Below are 24,500 nucleotides of genomic sequence, written 5' to 3'. Positions count from 1 at the left end.
ATTAGAGAAAATAAACTTTGTTAACAAGTGTCTTCTCTTTTGGATAATATTTCTATATCAAAACTGAGCCTTAAGTTATAGTAGAAATGATGATGCAAAGATTTGAAGAAAAACACATGGTTGTTATTATTTGAGGGTCAACATTTAGTAGGCACAAGAGTAAAGAAAGGCATTAATGCTTTTTTATTCAGGCAAAAGACCTGGGAGTGGTAATATAGTTCTTTGGCTGTAATCTTGTTTCTAAACTTTCATTTCCTGTAGGCCATATCAGCATGGTGCAGATATGTTGGCAGCTATTTCCCAGGTGTTGAATGAATGCACCAAGCCCGATCAAGCTAGTCCAGCAGCTTTGGTGTTACAAGGTCTTCATGCACTCTGCCAAGCTGAGGTAGGTGTTTTTTCATGGTTCCGTATAATTTTGAAGAAAATAATTTACAAGGCTTATTAGTTACAAGAATGTAAGATTAGAGTCAAATAACTAAAAGTTTAAATATTCATTCCCAGAAGTTTTTGTTTGAAAGAGTGAAGCAAGACCTTCTGCTTTACACATTATTTGTAGAGAGGAGTCTTGAAACATCTGGTTATATAGACATTCTCTAGAGGCTTATTTATTCTGTTATTTATTTTTGTTAATATAGAAGGGAAAGTTATGCTTATAGAACTCCCGAGTGCATTTGCTTCTTAGTTTTGTGATTAGAGAGTCTTATAAGTAAGTAAATGAGGTGAGGAAATTGGCATGGACTAGCGGAAGTTTTATAGTCAGCAAAAATTATTGTTAGCTTGAAGACTGGCAAAGGATCCTTTCTTCCTACTGATCAGATTGGATGGATCGATGTTAGAACTGTGCCTTTAAATCATTTTCTGAACTTTAGACCACTCCCAAAATTATAGCACAGCAGAGAGAATCTTTACTGTTTTGGAGAAATGTGGTAATTACATCAAAGATCATTTACTGGCCTAATCAAAATTTTGATAGAGTTAACATACCTACATAACTTTAAAGAATGAGACTAAGTAGAATTCTTTTCGCTTATGGTAATTATGGTTGATATTATGATAATGAATATAATAATACAAGCAGGAACTATAGCGAGTGTTTATGTGCTCATCTTGTGCTAAGCACTTTTCATTTCGGTTCCTTGACAACTCTGCAATATAGGGTTATAACACCATTTTATAGATGAAGAAAATAGACCTCAAACAGAGGTTAGATATTTACTCAAGATCTTGGTATGAGAATAAATTAATGTACTTTTGAGTAACCACTGATTTTTAGCAGGCAGGAAACATCATTACTGTTCACGAACCAATGTGTGCTAAGCACATGGCTTTCAGTGCCCAGTAGTTGGCAAGGTTGTTAGGGTTTCATGGCAGGGGGCTCTTACAGCAGGGGGATATTACACATAACCAAGGACTTTTGTATTTTATTGCTTCAATCAGTCTTCTGGATTCGGGAAGCGTCACTTTAGTAATTATAGTATTTTCATCATAATTCTAAACCTTGTTTTTAACAGAAGCTTTGAGAACATGAATTCTATACTTTCACCTCCAAAAGGTGACCGCTGTTAGCATTGTGGAGTATTTCCTTTTTATTATTTTTTCCAAATAGAAATCAACTTGTTTCTGAAATTGACTTTTTCTCCCTAAAAAAATATTGATTTTGTCTTATTGTGTCTATAATTCCATTGTGTTCTCCGTCCACCCTCTGCTGTCTCTATAAGTCTCTATTGTCTATTAATGCTTATTAATTAATAAGAAATTCTCAGAGTGTGGCACTGATTTTTTTCGTCCCATTTTTCTAGGATGCCATTCATTGTAGTTAGTGCTGGAGCTATGAAAATGTTTCCCAGTGTGGTAGAAAGCATCTTTTTTTAAGGCAGTCACGGGACTGAACCTGATAACAGACCATTTACTAGCTGTGTGTCCTTTAACTAATATACTCTCTTTAATTAATAAACTCTCTATTTCTTCAAATGATGATAAAATGAGATCACACACACAAAACAACACCTAACATAATGTCTGCTCACACAGGTGCTCTTTAAATGTTGAACTTGCTCCTATAAAATTGGTATACAATTAGATGTAGTCAGTTCCATGAGAGAGGTTTAAGTAGACTTTTTTTATCTTTTTCCTAAAACTCACATAACATATGATAGTGACTTAATATCTTTCTCCAAATGGTATCCTATTCCTTCACTGCTGAGACTCCTGGTACTTCTTTCTATACTTAAAGGAGTCCATTTTGGATTGTTGAATATTTGGCCCCAAATCTATTCCCCCCCCAATCCAAACAACTGCCCATAATGATAATTTTGAGCTCACTATTATACTATATTACTATCTGAATCCATTTGTATTGCTATAACAAAAATAAAATAAACTGGGTTATTAACAGACATTTATTTCTCACAGTTTTGGAGTCTGGGAAGTCCAAGATCAAAGTGCTGGCATATTCGGTGTCTGGTATGCGCCTACTTCCTGATTCATGAATGGCCGTCTTTCTCATAGACAGGTGTCTTTTCACTGTAATCTCACACAGCAGAAGGGGAAAGATAGCTCTCTGAGTCTCTTTGTAAGCACACTAATCACAATCACGAAAGCTCTACCCTCATGCCCTAAACCTTCCGAAGACTCCCATCTCCTAATATTATTACTTTGGAGATTAGGATTTTAACCTGAATTTTGGAGAGTTTACAAACATTCAGCCTATAGCAACTACCTTGCTTTTAACATTCCATTGTCCTCTAGAAGAATTGAGGTATCATGTTTAGGTATTTTATTTAGTAAATCCTATTTCTTATTTTGATACTTTAATAATCCTTTGCTTGTTTAAAGGCATTTCTTTTTCTCATTGTGTTTCTCTCTCTACACCCCTTCTCTCTTTTAATGTTATAAAATCCAGGTTCAATATAATATTTTTCATCAAAATTCACTTTTAAGAAACTTCAACTAAAATGTTGTCTAACAAATAGATGCTAACCCCTTTAAATCTTTCTTTGTGATAAGATGAGCATTGATAAATCAAAGCAATACCAGCAATCAGTTAACATCATTTTATTATAAAGAATACTTATTTTTTTATCCCCTGTTTTCGATCTTTCTTCTCTAGAGGATGAGCCCACTATTTTATTGATACTTACTAGTGGTAAATAAGTGTTATTTATCATGTTTTCCTTATAGATATTACATATGTCCTGGGTAGTGGAATTTATTGAAACTGATTGCATCGCTGTTAGTTTTGGTAATAAAAATATTCTTTTTTATGTTTGGTAATGAATAGCTTTATATTCATCTACATAAGTAGATATAGTCTATTCCCCCTTGATGAGCCTAGATGGTAATAATATATCTTCCTTTTTTAGCCTTTCCAAGCTTCTTTTGTGTATGTTCATTAGTTGTGAAACGGCTGCTGTTATGTCCTATGATGTGTGTTAAAGTTGTAAAATGTACTCAATACAGTGGCCCTTGTCAGGTCAGATTTACTAATTTTGGGCTAATCTTTTGGGGAGTTTTTTGCCAGTATGCTATCCACAGAAGCCAGCATGCATTCTGGTGAGGCTGTTTATTCTGTCTTCTAATTGATTTCATGTGTGAAGCATTGATCGCTGCCAAGGGTTTCAAGAATGAAAATAGCATAGTTATAAGTCTACCAGGAGCATTTGGTAGAGATTTGCCTATCCATTGCTCTTTAGATCCCTGACTATCAAATATAATTAAGAATACAGAAAGACAACCTAAGGCAATGAAACTTTAAAAATCAGTAAAGATAAAAGAATAAATTGAATAATTCTATCTTTAAGAAAACACCTCAGTTGGAAAACCATACAAAATTGGATTTTAATGGGTTTTACCATCCTTGCCTTTGTATAATAAGTGTACACGTATATAAGAAGAGCTCTTTTTCTTAAGGTTGACAGTGGACTCTTCAGTTTTGAAAGTCACTATCATGAAATTCATTTGTCCTTGGTTGGGTCAGCTTAAGCCTGCAATTGCTGCATTTATCATGGTCTCCAGCGAGAGGTTGAGAGGGTGGATTCCATTCAAATGCCAACTCTGTCAAGGTGAAGATCGTGTTTCCAAATGGTTTTCTTTGGTGTTGCTTTACTTAAAAAAGAAAAAAATCTGAAGAAGTTCTAGGAATCTTTATTGATCATAAAGATAAAAATGCAGTTTGGCATTTTGGAATTGGAAAGGAGAAACATTTTTTCCTTAACACTTTTGATATATTACTGATTTAGGACTTACAAATTTCTTTTCAGGCCGAACTAATTTTAAAAAATTATAGCTCCTATTTCTTGGGTTCCTGGTATGATTTGGGGCATTTTATGATATGGGGATTAATTTTAAACAGAAGAAACAGAGGCTCTAGCAATTTAAGTCACTTTTCCAAGGTCACATGGCTAATAAATTTTTTTAAAAAAGGGAACTAGACCCAAGATTCTATCCAAGTCTAGTGTTCTTATGTTATTCTGAGGCTTCTTTCCCTTGAAAAATATGCATATTGAAAAAAAATAGTTTTCTTTGCCTTCAAGCTGAGGGTTTTTCATTTTCAAAGGAAAATTAATATTCTTGCATTCTCTCTTCCTTATTTTTGCCATTCAGCTTTCTCATCTCATCACTTTTGCCCCATTCGCCTTAATTTTCTTCTTTTTGACTCAATACAAGGTTACGGCTCTGAGGAGCAATATTATCTCTTTTAAAAAAGTTTTACTGAGATATATTTCACATACCATCATATTATCCATTTAATGTATACAATTTAATGGTTTTTAGTATATTTACAGAGTTACACAGCCATCAATTTTAGAACATTTTATTACCTTCCCTAAAAAATCCTGAACCCTTTCACTCTCATCCCCACCCCGCCTCCCTGCCCAATCCCCTCTAGCCCTAGGGAACCACTAATCTACTTTCTGTCTCTATGGATTTGCCTATTCTGGACTTTTCATATCAGTAGCATCACACAATATATTGTCTTTTGTGACTGGCTTCTCTCATTTAACATGTTTTCAAGGTTCATCGCTGTTGTAGCATGTACTAATGCTTCATTTCTTTTTGTGGTCAAATAATATTCTGTATAGCTATCCTATATTTTATTTATCCATTCATCAGTTGATGGACATTTGGGTTTTTTCCTGCTTTTGGCTATTATGAATAGTGCTGCTATGAACATTTATGTACAGATTTTTGCATGGACATATGTTTTCATTCTTGAGGGGTATAATTTAGGAATGGGATTGCCAGATCGTATGGCTGTTCTGTGTTTAACCATGTAAGGAACAGCCAGACTCTTTTCCAAATGGCTGTGCCATTTCACATTCCCACCAGCAGAGTATGCATGTTCTAATTTCTCCTCGTCCTCAGCAATACTTGCTATTATCTGCCTTTTTTTTTTTTAAACTAAGCCATCCTAGTGAGTGTGAAGTATTATCTCCTGTGGCTTCAATTTGCATTTCTGTAATGACTAAAGATATTGAGCATTTTTTCCTGTGTTTATTGACCATTGTATATCTTTGTGGAGAAATTCAGATGCTTTAAATATTCTCTTCATTGCTTTTAACTTTTCTTGTCAGCCAAGTTATATTTTGTCTCTACAAGAGTGATTAGAAAAACAATTTTGTCCTCATGCTTCTAAGTGAAGGAAATCATGAACTTTTTTTTTAAATGGGTCTTTTACTACAAAGAACTTATGAAATCGTACAAAAATATCAGATGAAGACACATATATTCTACTTTGTCCATAGACAACATTTTCTTTGTTTTCATATGAAATTAGAAGAATGCTTCCATCTGGAAAAATTAGAGATGTTTTACTAATAGTAGTATTAGGCATCTATTGATTTGCTGAGTGCTTTCTATATAGTAAGCATATATACTATAATTATTATATTTATTAGCTCAGTTAATATTACTAAAAAAGCCCTCCCTGTAATAGCTACTGTTTTATCTGGGAGGCTGACAGAGATTAAATAATAGCCCAAAGTCATCCAGCTAAAATGTGATAAAGTCAGGATTCAAACTCAGGTCTGTCTCATTCAAAGTCTATTTCTTAATCACTATGTTTGTTTGTTTGTTTTAAACATAGCTTTATTAAGATATAATTCACATGATATCACTATGCACGTTTGTATTTAGTTGATTTTGTCATGTTGTGATATTGGAGAAATCTTTTTATGAGCATGATATTTGGACTCTTTTCCTATACTGTATTTCCTTTGTGATTGGCTAATGCGTCAGATTTTATGATATTTAGGCTTTGCATAAAGATTTTAATGAAAAAATGTTTTTAGCTAAAATAATAATTTTCAGTGTTTTTATGGATTATATTTAGATTTTTATTTTAAAGATGCATTAAAGTGTATTTATCCCTCTTTTAAAGACACTTGGTGTTTATATCATCACATTTACTTTGGATAATGAAAAAAAATTAGCATTTCTAATCAACCTCTTACAAAAGCATTTTAATTTTTCCATATCCCTTCTCATTATATTTTATTTAAACACATGTTTTACAGTTTTCATCTTCTCTATTTATATTTTACTACAAAGACTTTTGATGCTGTTACATATTTTAGTGGCTTAATTACTTTCCATTGAGTGAAAGTCTCTTAAGTAATCAAATAATTCATTTTTGATTGGATTTTTAAGTTGCCTCCCACTTTTCTTTCCTTGTAATTAATAGTTTAAGAAGTAATTACGTATATAAAGTTTTTCCTTTCTTTGGGATTATTTTCTTGAGCTAAATGTTTCAGAAGTTTAAGAATATGATCTTATTAACTAGGTAGGTTATTTTTTCAGTAAATAACCTCTCCATGTCTACCTGAACAAGAGAGGGAGGTGGGATGTAGCAATTTGTACTCAAGTTTCTGGCAGATTATTTGTTATTAGCAAGAACAATTCAATTGTGTCACCACTACATCGAGTCTAGGACAGCATTCCTTCTTATCATTCTGCTTGTTACCAGGACCCCAGAATCCCTTCTGGTCAAAGATTACTAACTGTCATTAAGGAAAGAAAGGTCTAAATTGAATGTTCTTTCCTCACAGTGAATTTGCCCTATGTAAGTTTAGCTTTTGGGTTTTGGAGGTTATTAATAAAAAAGGATGAGTAGTGATTTAATAATCTATTATAGACTTTGAAGTAGAAATTATAAGAAGTTGAATCTATTTTTATTAGTTTTATCTTTAAAACTAGAAATAAAACTATTTGTGTATTGTTTGAGTCTTTTAAAATTCATCTCATTAACTAGAGATCATATTTAAATCCATACCTCAGATTTTTTTAGCTTTTATTTTATACTTTTAAAATGTTTTGTCATTCTTTTGCTTTATGAATTTATGGGTTGTAAGTGTAGAAAGGATCCTATTTATCTCATAATCTTATAAAGTCTGTTGCTTGTTCCAGGAGATGTTCAAGTAGGAAGGTTGGCAGCCTTTCAGAAGTGTTCTGCCAAGTTGTCATTTATTCATCCTCTGATGAGTAGAGGTAGTGAGGAGAGCAAGGGAAAAGGAGGCGATGCAATTCCCCTTCAAACCCCGTGTCCACTGCAACAGCAAACATTAGGCAAGGACTCCCTAGGCAGAACACAAAAAGCGTTAACCTTAAAAATATTGAAAATGTAAGCCAGGCTGTGCAAGGTTCCTTGGATATGAAGATTTATGAGACATTTTTGGCCTTCTGGGAGCTCACAGTCTAGTAGGAGAGAACATTGTGTTAAGTACACTAAATATATTTGCAATTTAGAAATAGTGTAGAGGAGAGATATAAGACATCAAAGGAATATTTCTCTAAACCTCAAGCAGCAGAGGAAAAGAATATTTGGGACTAGAAGAGGGAGGCTCCGACTAACCGGTACCTTTAGTTTTTCTTTCTTGTTTATGTAAACAGCTGTAATGAGATATAATTCACATACTATACAACTAACTCATTTACAGTGTACAATTCCATGGCTTTTTAAATATTCACAGAGTTATGTATCTATTACCACAGTCAATTTTAGAACAATATCATCCCAAAAGAAACTCCATGTCCTTCATACTCTCCAGCCCTAGGGAACCAGTAATCTATTTTATTTCTGTATAGATTTGCCTCTTTCTAACATTTCATATAAATGGACTCATGCAATAAGTGGTCTTTTGTGTCTGGCTTCTTTCACTTAGCATAATGTTTTCAAGGTTCATCTCTGTCGTAGCATGTATCATTATTTCATTCCTTTTTATGGCTGAGTAATATTGTGTTGTATGTAATATTGCATTTTATTTATCCATTCATCAGTTGATAGACATTCGGGTTGTTTCTACTTTGGGGCTGTAATGAATAATGCTGTCGTGAACATTTATGCACAAGTTCTTGTGTGGACATATGTTTCATATTTCTAGGGTATATATCTAAGAGTGGAATTACTGAGTCATATAATCCAATGTTTAACCACTAGAGACCTGCTAGACTGTTTTCCAAAGAAGCTGTACTGTTTTACATCCCACCAATATACATCTTTCTTCTGCTCTCCCCAAATAATGCAGATACTACTAGGAAGGCAGAACTATGAAGCATTATTAGTTGTTACCTTCATTCTTCCTCAAAACTAAAATATACATAATGAGAATGGTCATTTAAGAATAAGAATACAATAACATATATTCTATCATGTAGGAGGGTTGGTAGGAGAGAGGAAAGCGAAGCTGCCCTGGCTAATTGTTTGTTTTTAACTTTATCTGGGATATTGTTGCCTTGCCACTCAAAATGATTTTGTCATCTGCCTTTGGTAGATTGCCAGCCCTTGTCTCAATAGGTGTCATCTTTGACCAGTAATCAATAACAATCCTGAACGGTTTAACGTTTACTATATTAAAGATGTTTGTCCTCATAAAAACCACTAACGTTTATGTAAATCAAAGTTTGAAAACTTAATGGCCTATTTTGTTTGATTGTCATGGGATTAATATTTTAAATTAACTCTAGTATTATTTAAAAATAAAAATATACATATCTACTTTCTCTTGTAGTACCTGGCCTGCTTTTCCACATGGAAAAAGCCAGTGACCACTTGGTGTTAAGTAGCAGTTAGCAGCTTCCTATGGATGAGTGAGTACTTGCAGCAGTCCCCTTGGCTTCTAGATTTACATTATCTGCCTAGCTAAGGTGGTGCTTAAAAATGTGCCCCTTATTTCAAAGTTACAAATAATTTCATTTAAACAATGTCTGTCTGTTTTCATAACAACTTTACCATCACTTTTCCCAGCCATTCTTTTAAAAGATGTTATATGATTAGCTAGTAAACACATGAAAAAATGTCAACCTGGTTGATCATTGGGAAATGTATACACCACTGGAATCACTGAAACTAACAAGACTGACAATACCAAATGTTGGAAGAGGTGTGAAGTAATTGGATATCTCATACATTATTGTTGGGAATATAAAATGATAAAACCACTGTGGAAAAGTATTTGGCAGTTTCTTATAAAGATGAACATAAACCTACCTTATGATGCAACATTTCCATTTCTAGGTATTTACTTGAGCAGATGAAAACATGTCCACAAAAAGACTTGTACGAAATATTTCTTTCACCTTTATTGATAATAGCATATTTGGAAACAACTGAAATGTCCATCAGCTGGTCAGTGGGTAAGCTACTTAGTTTATTTGTACAGTGGAAAGCTATTCAGCAACAAAAAGGATTGAACCATGCTACTTGGGACAACATGGTTGAATCTCAAAAACATGCTCAGTGAAAGAAGCCACTCATACAAAAAAATCCATACATTGTACTTTTATGAAATTCAAGAATGGACAAAATTAATCTATGGGGATAGAAATCAGAACAGTGGTTGACTTAGGGCAGAGTAGAGGAGGATATACTAGAAAGGGACATGAGGAAATTTTCTGGACTGTGATCTAATCTGCACTGTTCAGTGTAGGAGCGGTTAGCCGCACGTGGCTAGGAAACACTTGAACTATGGCTAATTCAAATCGTGATGTGCTATAACTGTAAAATATATAGCAGATCAAAGCCTTCGTATGAAAAAAATGTAAAATGTGCCATTGATAATATTTAAAAAATCATTTATATTTTTAAATGATAACATTTTAGAAATATTGGGTTATTAAAACATTTAAATTAATTTCATCTGTCTCCTTTTACTTTTTTTTTAATGTGGTTACTAGAAAATTTTAAATCGCATATGCGGCTCACATAATATTTCCATGGTCTATATCTTGATTAGTTTGGTGGTTACAGCACTGTGTCTATTTGTCAGAATTCACCAAACTGTATAATTAAGATCTATACTTTTTGTATTATGTTATTATTATACTTTAAAAAACCAAAACTATAGAAGCTACTTTTTTCAAGTTAGTTACTCTATTTGGCATCCATTATATCCTGTATTAAACTTTGCGATAATCTTGCTGATGAGTATAAGAAGTCTAACATCCAAATTGCTATAGAAATGTGGTTACATGGAGATTTGACTGTTCTTTGGTTTAACCATAATTCTGTGCTTTTTCCTCCACTCTTTCATGTTGCTTTACCAATTGTGATAAAAGTGTGAGTGTACTTTGGGGACAGTTTAAGTTTTGCTCTTTCAGTCATTGATTTCTAAACCTGTGCTCTGAGTGGCAGTGAGTAAGTCATAATAACTTGGAAAAAGAATTCTGTAACTGCATAGAAATCTAATAACATTGTTACTGATGTTTCAGTGAGGAAAAGAACTTCAAGTCTAAACAAATGCCTAAGGCTGGAGGAGAAAAAGTGCAGAAATGAAAATCGATACGTTGTTGTGAAAGAGTGCTCATTCACTTTAACATTTTCACTCTTAAGTCTTGAGATGGGAATGGAAGGCAGGGTTAGCCCTGTTTTCTTAATCAGCTGTGAGTCTGTTGTAGCAAAAATTAATAGGCGTTTCAGGATCATGAAGAAAAGCTCTTTCATCTTGCCCAGCTCCAAGAGGGTGTTATATTTTCAAAGCAGAGTATTGTACAATTGAGCATGGATAAGCAGGGGAGGGGCCTTTCCTGGGGATTCTTGACCGCTGGAAGAGTTCACTACAGGCCATTTGTCACAGCAGTGATTTTCCCGGAAATACCCTATGCCAAGGTTATGTTTTGGCTATTCTATCCTCTTTTATTGATTTATTTTCTGAAATCACAGGGGAAGGTAGTTGTCCCTGCCCTCTCCCATCATCCCAACCCTTTGTCTAGCAGCTCCCTCTGAGCACCATGGGGTGGGAACGGTTTTCAATGGGACTCAGCAGGTTTGGAAGGTTTTAGAGAGTGAGCATGGTGTACAAATAACCAATAGAAATCCTGTATTTTGTTTAAGCATTTTTCAGCGTGATAAATATAATTTAATATGGAAATGTGATCCATTGTCCCATGGCAGGTTTTCTCAGCTGCGTACAGTAAGGATTCTGTCGCCTACTGTGGATTCAGTATTTATTACACTGGAACCTCTTTTGTTGTTCTTACATTTTGTTTGTGGGGACATTTAAAGGTGGGTTGCCTGTTCAACCTTGCAGAGGAGTTGATTAAGTTTAACTTGCTATGCACTATAGAAGGAATTTGCTGGTCTTTTCTAACTGAGCTCTACATTATTTGTAGTTGGGACATGTTTTTTGATGCCTTCGGTTCTTCCTGGACATGAAAACGCTTTTTGTACATTTGTTGAATCTATTTCCATGCTGAGCTTTTTATATACTATACAATGACTTTTCGCAGTTGAAAGTTGTAGTTTGGCCTTATTTTTAACTTTAAAAGGACAGCAGGAACTTGCCTTTTATTAAACATTTGTAGATATTATAACATTTACTTTGTCATTCTGTAAGTAGATTTTTAAATATTTTTTTTAATTTTCAAAATAATATTTTAGCTTACTATGGTATGTTCTTATAATGGAATACTATTCACACATAAGCCATATGTGAAATGTGTGGGAAAATGAAAATATTGTGGTTTTTCCTTTAAATAAGAAAGAATTACACTTCCCAGTATTCTTTAATCGGTTGTTTTTAATTTTTTAAAGAAAGCATTTGGAGATCATGTGAATTGAGCACTATGTCAAAACTTATAATAGAAAATTTTGAATTGCAGCTCTTCAAATTTCTTGTTTTTGCTTTTGTACTTCAATCTTCTTTCCTCTGCTGTCTGCCCTTTCCCATGCTCAGATTTGCTATGCCCTTTTAAGATACTTTATTCTGAAAAATTTATAATCTTAACTTTTGAAGTTATAACATTAAGGAGCTGCTCCTGCTCTCTGTACATTAATTATTTTAATCCAATTTTTTGTTAATTTTGTGTTTAAAGAATTTTTATGTGAAAAGTTTTCTCTCTTGTATTGGAATCATGGTCTGTAAAGATTATTAACTGATGTGAGTAGTCTGTGACCGAACATGAACGCCGTTCAGGGTTTCCAGCCAGGAGTTTCCGGCTCTCAGTCACAGACCCAGGGCATTCTTTAAAAGATCAAACGAGTTGGACACTGGGAGGGTTTTAATGATGCCAGTTAACATCAGAAGAGCTGGGCTCAGAGGTTGCAAATTGTGCTCATCTGAATAAATGCCACTGAGCTGGAAATAATGACATGACTAAAATGATGCTAATTGTGTGCCATTCTGCGATTCCAGAGAATAAAATATATTGGTTTAAGCTTATACAAGGGGTGAGTTTTTCTTTGGGAGGTAAATGGGGATGTGGGTATAGAGAGAGAATCATTGAAGGAGCGTAGTAGACTAAATGGCATTAATAGTTTGAATGGCTTTGTGGATTTGAGATCGGAAAGTGTCGTTTTGATACCTTCCAAGAAACTAATCTGTTTTTAAAAATATTTTATTCAGCACATATCTTTAACTGACCTAGAATTTTTTTTTTTATCAAAAATAAAATTATCTGTGGTGCTTAAGCTCATCTCTGTGTTATATAATGCGTTCATTAAGAATGGAAGTATCTCACCTTCTCCTTGCCTAGCATAAAGTATCACTAAGAGACTCATTTCTGGAAACACGAATATTTCCAAATTAGACTTCACCTTGATTAGATGACTAAAATCACTTGTTAGTAAAAGGCAGTTAACTTGCTTAGGGAATATTTGGAATTAAGACAGCAGAATTTGATAAGTCTCTGCATAGGAACTGAATTACTCAGAATGCCTCTAATATGCGAACAAATCCAGCAGCAGTATTTAAAGAAGATGATATATGCATTTTGTTTTAAGGTTATTTAGTTTCAAGTTTAAGAGACTTTTCACAGCTGACAGGCATTTTTTAGGGTCTGTGGATTGTACTATTAGTTGTATATTATACTAAAGACTTTAATATTTTGAGTGTACATTACTTGTCTTTTATGATTTAGATGACTTCATATCATATAAGCCTTGTTCTCTGTTTTTTGAGCTTTTATATTAAAAGCTGGACTTAATTCTTCTCACATTAGCACACTGTAATGTATTGCCCTAGGTTCTAATTCAGCAGTAATGAACAAGATGTTCTCCACAGTACGATTATTTTTGCTTTAGAGCCATGGTACATTGCCTCTACTTATGTAAGTAGTTGTTTGAGCAATTTACTTGCTTAAGCAATTGACAGGGCCATATGACGTTGATGTGAAGAGGGTGAAATACAAGGTCAAACAAAAGAATGCCATTCCCTTTGTTTCTTTATATTACACTTAACTTCAGTTGGAGTTTATTTTCTTCTCTTTTACTTGTTTGACGTAGCTCCTTTATCCAAGTTATGGAATTCATAGAAAAATGAGTGGAAATGATTTTTAGTGTATAGAGTAGGGTCTTCAAAAGTTTGTGGGTAGTTTGGGCTACTGAATTAGAATCTCTAGACATGACACCTCTGTTCTCTATTTTTTAATGAGTTCCTCAGTGACTTGGATGTGCAGTGAAGTTTGGGACCATTGTCAAGACCAGCAGTCTCTAACGTGGTCTGTGTGTAAGTCTACCCATGAGCTATGGGATGAAATATTAGAATATTTCTTATTTATCTTAAAAAGAGAAATTAAGCTTTAGTAATATTTAATATATGTATTGATGGTTTCTTTTCTTACACTTCCATCAGATTATCATGTTGTCACCTATAGCAGCCAGGTATTAGGAAGAGTGGGAGTCTATAATTAAGACTGGTTGTAGCATCTCCTATCCTTTATTAGAATATGCCTATCCATTGCAGTTTTTGCATATCAGTTAAATAGATTTAAAGGGTATATATATGTAATATATACATGTAACACATATATATTTATATATTTAGTTCCATCATTTTATTAGACATGCTGATTCCAGGTGTGGATTGTCGAAAGGTTTATATGAAGCACGATTAACCTTGGCTTTATGGAATTCTTCATTTCTTCAAGTCAATGCCTAAGCGCCACTTACAAATTATTTCTTTTGTTTTGAACCACGTACGAGTTATATTCTGACAAGTGTCTTTTAAAGAAAATAACAGTTCTTTTGTAATTCACATATCATAAAGTTTACTCTTTTAAAGTGTACAATTCAGTGCTTTTTAGTATATTCAAAAAGTCGTGCATTGCCCACCACTATCAAATTCCAGAGTGCTTTAAACCACCCCTGTGGTGGGCTGAACAACAGCCCCCAAAGATATCCAGGTCCTCATCTCTGGAACCTGTGAGTGTTACCCTGTATAATAAAGGGGACTTTGCATATGTGATTAAGGGTCTTGAGAACAGGAGATTATCCTGGATTATCTGGGTGGCCCCTTAAATGTAATTATAAGTGTTCCTATAAGAAGAAGACAGAGGGAGATTTGACTATAGAAGGTGAAGAAGAAGGTGATATGACAACGGAAGCAGATGGAGAAAAGGTGATGTGATGTGAGGAAGGCATCATGAGCCCAAAACTGCAGGATAATTCCAGAAACTAGAAAAGGCAAATAAATAGATTCTCCTCTAGAGCCTCCAGAGAGAAACTTGATTTTAGCCTCAGAATGCTTGTTTAGACTCTCTTCTCCAGAATGGAAACAAAATAAATTTGAGTTATTTTAAGCCACTAAGTTTCTGGTAACTTGTTACAGCAGCCCTAGGAAACAAATATAGGCCCCCAAAGAAACCGTATACCCATTAGCAGTCACTCTGAATTCTCTTCTTCCCACAGCCCCTAGCAACTACTTTCTATCTATGTGGATTTGTCTATTCTGGTCATTTCATGTAAATGGAATTATATACAATGCGTTCTTTTGTGTCTGGCTTCTTTTACCTAGCATAATCGTTTCAAAGTTCATCAGAATTTCACTTTTTTGTGACTGAATAATAGTCCGTTGTATGACTATTTTGTTTATCCATTCATTAGTTGATGGACATTTGGATTGTTTTTACTTTTTCATTATTATGGATAATGCCACTATGAACATTTGTATACAAGTTTTTGTATGGACTTTCAATTCTTTTGTTATATATACCTCGGAATAGAAGTTCTGGGTCATATGATTAGTCTATTTTTAACCTTTCAAGTAATTGCCTAACTAGTTTTCCAAGTGGTAATGCCATTTCACATTCTTGCTAGCAGTAGTCTGAGAGTTTCCATTTTTCCACATTCTCACCAACATTTGTCATTGTCTTTCTTTTATTATAGCCATCCTCTTGAGTATGAAGTGGTATCTCATTCTAGTTTTGATTTGCAATTTCCAGGTGTTATGGTGTTGAGCATCTTTTCATTGGTAGATTATATTATTTACAATATTTTGTGCTGAAATTGGGGGTGCCCCTGACAGATGTTTGTATTACACGGAGGTTCAAAGATTATTGAACTTAAAGATGTTATACATTTTTTTAAATTAAGGACCATTGTTCCAAATATTCTTACTTTACCTAGTATTTTTCTTTCAATAGTTCATTTAAGTAAGATATAAATAAGTGTACCTATGTGCTTGTGAGCTAAAAATTTGTTGCTAGTAGAGATGTACAAACAAGCGTGTTTATAGGTCACTGGTCTAGAAGATGTTTGTGTGGAACTTTAGCTAAGATGTCTTTCAAAGGTGTTATAATTACCGTCATTATGAAAAGGTTTGCTTAAGGTGACTTTTTTTTTCAGATTTTTGTTTTATTAGATGATATAGAAATGCTTTGAAGGAATAAGGACTTGACTTTAAAGAAACTAGGATATGTCGCTCACTTAGAGGAATTGTCTTTAAATGATTAATTTAGGAACAAATGTCATTATTTAACAACCACAAAAACAAAGGAAAAAAGGTATTCCACTTACTGCATTCTTGTTGTCAAGGCACAACGCTAAGTGTATGACAGATTATTTCATTTAATTATCAACATCTCTGTGAGTTTGATGGTAGTTCCTTATTTTTTTATGTAAATTGGTTTAACTATAATACCTGAAATGAGATTGTACCGAGCATATTGTTTATGTGATGTAATTAATTTTTGTAGCATAAGATGTGATGTAATTGGTTTTTCACTTTTCTTTTCATCCCTCAACCCCCTGCCCACCCCTACCTCAAAGGGGAGGGCGTAGGAAAGATATAGTCTACTGCCACTTGGTAAATGAAGATGCCACTAGGCATAGGGGATGAAGAAGAATGGCTTAGAGAATTAGCAGGAGACACAGTATTTAGCCATGGAAAACTTAAGAAGCACTTAGAGTTAATCAGCAGTTGCAGAGCAATGTTAAAGAGGGACTTGATTCTAAGCTACAAGTGAAAGACATCCTTGGGCCAGGCAAGACAACCTGTTTTCTGAACCAACCCTATGGAGAAAAGGCTAAAATGACAATTTTATTTATATTTATTCATGTTTATTCATCCAACTAAAATTTCTATGCCTGCTGGGCACAAGGCCTATTAGATGCTGGAGATATAATGATGTAAAGGACAGATATAGTTCCTACCCTCTGGAAACTTTCATTCTAAGCTGGAGACCTGGAGCAAATCATTTGTGGTACACTTACCTATTTGCTGTTGTGATAAAACCTACAAAACATGAGTATAAGTTGCTTTAGAAGGTTAGTGAATGTAAGCAAACCTAAGAATGCCAGTAAAACTATTACTATCAGACATTTCATAGATGTGAAACTCATAATGAAATTTACTAAGTAATTTGTTTCTCCTTTTTGAAATTTCCTCATACCTTAGGATTGTGTACTTCCTTCCCTGCCTCACAATGTCCCTCTGTATTTGAGCATCATAACCTACTGTAAATGTTTGTTTGCATGTTTGTTTTCTGTGAGCTACTTTGGGGGTATAATAAGCTCTTTGTATTTACCTCTAGTCCTAATTCTTAACAGAGGGGTTGGCCTATTATGAGATTTCAATTCCAACTTGTTTGCGAAACACCTTGAATTATCTGGGAGAGTTCTGACTTCACATTTTCTGTTATTGTTTCAATGAATTTTTACTTTTTTGAATATGCATCTCGAGTTCTTAAAGTATTTTTTTTATTACACAGGATGTTTGTTGTTAAATAAATCAGAAAATATGGATAAGCAAAATTTGAAACAAAAAAACTGCTTATAATGTCACTATTCGGAGATAACTTTAAACAATTTGCCATGTGTAATTTTGTATCTTTTTCTGTACATACCTGTATCTCTATAATGTTTTAAAAAAAATGAGATTGTACCAAGCATATCGTTTAGCATAACTTGATTTTGTCCTCTTAATATATTAGGTACATCTTTTGTTGGCAATATATGTGCACATATTTTTAATGGCTACATGGTATTTTATTGTGCATTGCATGTATCATACTTCTATCAGTATTTTATTGATGGATGTTTTGTATCCCATTTTTTACTGTTATTTACAGTGCTACAATGACCATTCTTAGAGCTAAACCTTAACACACATCTCGATTTCCTTAAAAATAAATATTTAGAAATGGAATTGCTGGCCCAAGTATGTATAATTTCCATTCATAAAGAACTCCTATTTGCATAGTATCGGAGTGCTGCTTTCCCTATATTGTCTTCTACATAGGATATACATGTTTCACATGTGTCCTGATATTTTTGAAAAAATGGTTGACCATTGTAACTAAATCCTTGATTCCTTCAGTTATGACTAAATGTGAGCCTTGTGCAAATGCTAACCTGGTGACAGTTACTTAAGAATAAACTATATGATACATTGAAATAAATGAGAAATGAAAGGAAATCTCAAATTTTTATTATCATTATTATTGTGATAAGAATTTACATTTACTTTCTTATGGTATGGCGGGGGGGGTGTGTGGGGAGTGGCAGGAAGGAATGGTATGAAGGCCTTAGACCTCTTCTGTACTCAGGTAGACAGGTTATCCTCAGAGATTCCGGACTAGAGTACAGCTGTTAGATGAATCAAATGACAAATAAACACCCTAGGTGTTAATGCTCATCCGATCCCAGAAAAAGCGTTGATTAAAGTGCCCATGGAAGTTGAATTCTGATGAAGCACAACCAGGCTAGTGCTGAAAGTGGATGGTGGTCCAATGTCTGATCTATCTATGGAAAATTACCAAAGTTAAAGAATTACAAACAGAATGCAATCTTAACATTGATGCCAAGAACAAACATTTGTTGAGTGCTTACCCCTTGCCAAGTACTGTAAGTCTTTACAAGCATCTTCATAGTAACCTTTAAGGTTGGTGTTAACACTGTGATGGCTAATTTTATGTGTCAACTTGATCTAAGTAATAGCCAGATAACTGGTAAAACATTTCTGGATGTGTCTGTATGTTTCTGGCAGAGATTAGCCTTTGATTCAGTAGACTAAGTAAAGACATCGCTTTCACCACTGTGGATGGCATCATCCAGTTTATTGATGGCCCAGTGGAACAAAAAGGTGAAGGAAATTCTCTCTCTTTTTGATCTGAGACATCTATCTTCTCTTGCTTTCGGACATCTGAGCTCCTGGTTCTTAGGCCTTCAGAGTGTGGGACTTAACAGCAGCAGACCCCTGCTTCTTAGGCCTTTGGATGTGGCCTGAATTATATCACCAGCTTTCCTGGTTCTCCAGCTTGCAGCTGGCTGATTATGGGATTTCTCAGACTCCATAACTGTGTGAGCCAATTATTATAATAAATTGTCTATCATCCATCTATCTATCTATCTATCTATCTATCATCTACCTATCTATCATCTGTCTAAGCTGTTTGTCTGATCTATCTATCTGTAATCAGTCTCCTGTTGGTTCTGTTTCTCTGGAGAACCCTGGCTAATAAAAATACTACACTAGTTCTCTGATACCAAAATACCTATTCCCCTGGTGTCAAGTAGAACCACACTGGATTTAAACTTTTTTTTTTTTTTTTTTTGGTAAAAGCTTAATGAGAACCACACTAGATCTAAACTTTTTTTTTTTGTAGAAAGCTTTAATGAGGTAAAATTCACATACAATATAATTCACCCATTTATTGTATACAATTTGATGGTTTTTAATGTATTCATAGTTTTACAACCATTTCTACAATCAAGTTTAGAATATTTTCATCATTACCAAAAGAAACTTCACACCCCGTAGCCATCACCCCACAGTGCCTCTTTCCTTCCCTTGCCCCAGCCCTATATAGCCAATGAGATACTTTCTGTTTCTATTTGCCTGTTTTCCATTTAGAATAAATAAGTCTTACAATATGTGGTATTTTGTGACCAGCTTCTTTCATATAGCCTAATGTTTTCAAGGTTCATCCATATTGTAGCATCTTAAATCTAAATTCTTATGATGCCACTGCTATTATTTTCTTTGAGACCCTACAGGAAGTTCTTTAGTCCATCTGCTCAGAATTTTTTCAGTTTTGTGCAAGATTATTTTCCTTTTATGTGTTTTGGATTATATAGTTATCACTAGCCATATATTTAGTTGATGTGGCAGGAATAGTTATTAATTCCTGTTTATGCTTTGCGGAAGGAGCAACAATGATCATGCCTGGCAATAATGGTGTATAGAGAAATCTAGAATTATATTAGATTTTCCATGTATGGTGGTAGATGTTTGGCTCCATTTTATAAATTAAGGACAGCTATAGTAAACTACAAGTTTCTCTAAACAAATATGAATTTAGTTGAATGGATAGAGGAAACATAATTGTCAATTTGTACAAAAGAATGCTTCCTTTGCCAAATGTTATTTTAAAAATACACTAATTTCAGGTGACATAGGAAAATAAACCTGAATGTAAGCTGTAGGAAGGTGGGAGAATCAAAACAATCTTAATTAGAGAAAAATGGTTAAGGCTCAAATTCATTAAATGAGTATATATTTTTCTTAAAATATACCTCAAGTATTATGTGTGTTTAAGAGGAAAGCTAGAAGTTATGACTTAGGAAAAGATTAAAAATCACCTATAAACCACAGAGATATGTATATAATAAAAATGGATCATGCTGTAATATTCTTTTGTAACCTGTTTTTTCAGCCAGCGGTTTATCATGGGCACCATGTCATGTTGATAATCTACTTCTGACATCTAATTGAAAGAGCACACAACTATAATGTAGTTAATGAATTTCCAATTGTGGGATACTTAAATTGTTTTCTGTTTTGATCTGATTTTTTTTTTTTTCATATTATAAACCACACTCTGATAGATGTTTTTGTATCTTAATCTTTGCAAAGGCCTTTATTATTTAGCAGGTTGACATTTCTGATGCAAATGGACAAAGGTTTGAAAAGAGTTGGGGATGGGGAAAGCATTACTTTACTCTGAATTTTTTATAATAAAGAGGTTTAATTAGAAAATGGTTTAAGTTTTAATGTGGATAGAAAATAAAAAAAGACTTTGTTACAGGCAAAGCCAATGGGCTTTTCCCATTCTTGGGAGTATAAGAAGCCATGGAAAGCTCTCCTGACAAGCATCTCCCCCCTCTGCTGGGCTCCAGGGCCAGCTTTCTTGATTCTCTTACTATGCCAACATTTCTTTTTGACACCTTTTGTTTCCTCATTTTTTTAAATATTCTTTTCTGTGGCAGGCAGACTTTTTTGAAAATCAATTATCTTCTTTCCTCCAGCAGTTGTGGTTTGCTTTCTTGAAAGGTTCTTTGACTATTGCTGTAGTACTGATGTTTTTCTGGGATTTCTGGTATAGTTATTCAGTTGCAATGTAGACTTCTGAGAATAATTTAAGAAGACATAGCTCACTTAGAGTTGTGGATTTTTTTATATACACAGTAATTTGAATTTTCAAACTCAGTATTCGCTTAGGAGTGCTTTGGATTTGCTGTCTCAGGAGACTTGGGTCCAGGGACTTAGCATCTACAATTTGCAGTGACTGTCTATTTTTCACTGATATTTATTTATCTGCCTGAGATCATGCTGTTTCTTCTTCCCTAACATCCCCTTTCATAATTACCCCCTTTCTACTCTATAAAAGGAAGGCAGATTTCTACTTATTGTAAATATTTCTTAAGTCTAAAACTTTCAGGGCATCAAACAAAAGGACAATTCAAAATATTTGGGGGAAGCATTTTTTAATCAAGTTGCTATCTCTTTTTTGCACAAGGCACACCTTTTCTGAGTTTTATTTTTTTGTGTGTTTAGCGATTATCAATATTTGCAACATATTTATGTTTTAATCAATAGCTGCTTTCATGATACAATGGCAGAGTTGAGTAGTTGTGACAGAGACTGTGTGTCCCACAAAGCCTAAAATATTAAGTCTCTGGCCCTTAGTAGAAAATGTACTCAGTCCTGTTCTAGTTGGCGGTGAGCCAATTAGCACCATTCATTCAAAAAATTTATTTTGAGGGGGGTACTTTTTACATGCCAAATGCTGTGCTAGATGCTGCATTTGTGTGGCTGGAAAAGATTTGTTTATACTTGTTCAAACCTTGTTTTGGGAAACCATTTTTGTACTAATTCACTGGCTTTTAGCACTGAAGAAGAAATTCCTAAAAAAGGCCTCCAAGAAGTTTTTTTTTTCCTTTCTCTCGAACTTTTAGATTATAAGTTTTGCCTTGGGTTTTTATTAATTGGGAAACTGTTTCTTTAGGAAGGGGGTCACAGGTATGTTTCCTTCTTATTATTAGGGAGTTGTTTAGATAGATCTATATAAGCTATTCAAGCCTGAGAAACTGACTTCCAATATTGTTATCCATGAAGAATTCATCAGTTCTATTATCTGTAAATCTGTGGATACGTAGCGTGACTGAAGCGAGGTAGAAGAATCATTTTCAGTGAACATGCAATCAGGTTAAGTTTCAGTAACTGTCAACATTTGTTACTTAGAAATGTATTCATGGAATTCCATATTTTAAAGTGGACTAAACTCAATAGGTATTCCTAAAAGCTTCATCTTTGCAGTTTAAAATTGCTTTCTAAAGTGTTTTTAGAGTATCTGAAGTGACTGCTTAATTCATCAATTACTTTTGATACACAGCATGTTGATTTTTCAGTATGAAATGGCACTAAACTATTTCTTGGTCTCTTTCTATGGTATAGTCATAATAGTCCCTTTAGCCCTTTTTAAAAATTAGATGGATGATATTTTATTCTTGTTGCTGGTGGATACTCAGTTTGCTTTGCTTTTAATTTTGTATCTGCTGGACAACTTTCTGGCAGTTCACTTCTGGGGGGTTTTATGCTATTTTGATTGACTTTTTATTATTTTTCCTTATTACCTTGGAGGTTAGACTCCACCTATCTGAATATTTTCCTGTGAAAGGATATTTCTGACAGACTCTTACTGTGAGTTTGCTAATTCATGCCAGAAGAATGTTCAACATGAAATAGATAATTAATCCAGACAGAATCTAGGAAAACTGAAAAGTGAACGTCCCTGCAGGGAGCTCTTTGTGTCTTTTTTTTCTGTTCCTGCAGAGAAATCAATGGAGTTTGCATTGGAAGATATCGTTCCCTGTAGGGAGGTATCTCAAGGAAGCTGTAGCTTCTCACATGGGGGAATAAAAGAGAAACCTAAAACCCCTGGCTGCTGAGTAGTGAGTCCCATGGGTGGCTTGATAGTCTAGATCAATCCGTTTAATAGGTGCCTCTCTGTTTTTACCTGTGGCATTTAACAGTCCTAAGCTTCTTCTATCCAGATATTAGAATTACAGGTCTGCACTGCAAACTGCCAAATGGTTTTTCAGAAATACAGAATAATTTGAAAGCTCTCTAATGTGCCTTTTTTGGAAATGCCATAGCGATGTTAGGGATCATTAATATGTGAGTAGCTTTACCACATCAAGTATAAATATTTTTTATCTAAGGCACAGTTCGAGATTTAGATATGTACCTTTATATTATTTGCCATGAACAGAAGTTGAGCTACTGTAATAGGAAATCATCATTATTACCGTCCTTTAGATTATAAGGGACTTAAAAGGCAAACTCAGTATTCATTCCTATTATTTTCTATAACGCTGCCTTAATGATAAACTAGTCTTAGATGTTAAGAGACTGAAATTGCTTAAATAAACCCGTGCTAGTCATTTTTTATACATATAACCTTTAACCCCCTATTATGAGGATAAGAAAGAATGTTATTTTTCCCATTGTTTCTGCTCCATTGAGTGTGTCTCTTTAAACCCCCTCTTATCCCCTGTTATTGTGTTTTGGTAACAGAAGCATCCTGTTTTGTGAATTGCGTGTGCTGAATTAGCTTAAGAGGGCTTCACTGCATGATGATGACTTGAGTCCTTTAATTGTGAAGGCAGTTTCTTTTACCTTCATTATGAAAAGGGCAAATAAGGTGGTTTTCATAGCCTAAAGGTTTGTTTTTTTTTTTTTAATAAAGCTTTTCCTCTGTTGGAGTAAAACATCAGGACAAAAGGAGTAGGCTGTTCTTAGGAATTTCTAGAAATAGCTTCTGAAAGTAAAATTAGAAGATAGCTATCTGTTCCTCTGAGAAGGAACAAAGTCATTCTTACAGCACAAGAATTAAAAGCAAAGGCTCTGATTCTTTTGGGATTTATTGTTTGTTCCATTGGTCATAACAGCAACAATCATCTTTTACTGTGTCTAAAGCACATTTGCGTACAACTGTCTCAATATGGCCTTTACTGTTAACCTGGTACTATACATAGAGCAGGTGTTACTAGTATTGTGTCTGCTTTGCAGCTGGGGAAACAGATTGAAGAAGATTAATGACTTTGCCATAGTCACACAGCTAGGAAATTGGGGAGGCTGGGGTTTCTGACTCCAATCATGCGCTCTTTCTAGTATACCACACTGCGTAGGGTCCTCTTAATCAGTGCTGTTTAGTGTTGCTAAAATTCTTGCAGAAGAATAATATGGGAAAAGTATTCTCCCTGAGAAACAAAAATAGCAACAAAATATGCATAATATAAGCACTTAAAATGGAATGAATTCTCCAAAATCTCATAGACAAACGAAGCAAGATGTTCTGAGTCATTTGTACATAAATATTTATATGCTATATGTGCACAATACCTAAGTATTATTCCTCCTATTTTATTTATTTATTTTTGCTTGTTTTGCCCTTACTGTTGCATGGTGGATTTAGTATTATAGGCTAGTAATTTCCTCAGCACTTTGCAGATCTTATTGCATGCTCTTTTGGTCTTGTTAATTTTGAAAAGTCTATTGTTACTC

General features: G+C 34.2%; 1 protein-coding gene across 3 annotated transcripts in view; it reads left to right on the top strand.

The window, feature by feature from the left end:
• The window catches only part of FOCAD (focadhesin), a 262,544-nt gene that overhangs the window by 128,271 nt on the left and 109,773 nt on the right, over nucleotides 1–24,500 (top strand). For all 3 annotated transcript variants that reach the window (XM_039868697.1, XM_039868772.1, XM_039868837.1), the window contains exon 15: nucleotides 262–388. In XM_039868697.1, the coding sequence (XP_039724631.1) occupies nucleotides 262–388 (127 nt within the window). The remainder of the gene's footprint in view (nucleotides 1–261; nucleotides 389–24,500) is intronic.

The sequence above is a fragment of the Pteropus medius genome, unplaced genomic scaffold (genome assembly GCF_902729225.1).
Source record: "Pteropus medius unplaced genomic scaffold, Ma_sr-lr_union100, whole genome shotgun sequence".
NCBI classification, from domain to species: domain Eukaryota; kingdom Metazoa; phylum Chordata; class Mammalia; order Chiroptera; family Pteropodidae; genus Pteropus; species Pteropus medius.
The sequence above is the reverse complement of the archived record's forward strand: the minus strand, read 5'-3'. Positions and strand labels throughout refer to the sequence as shown.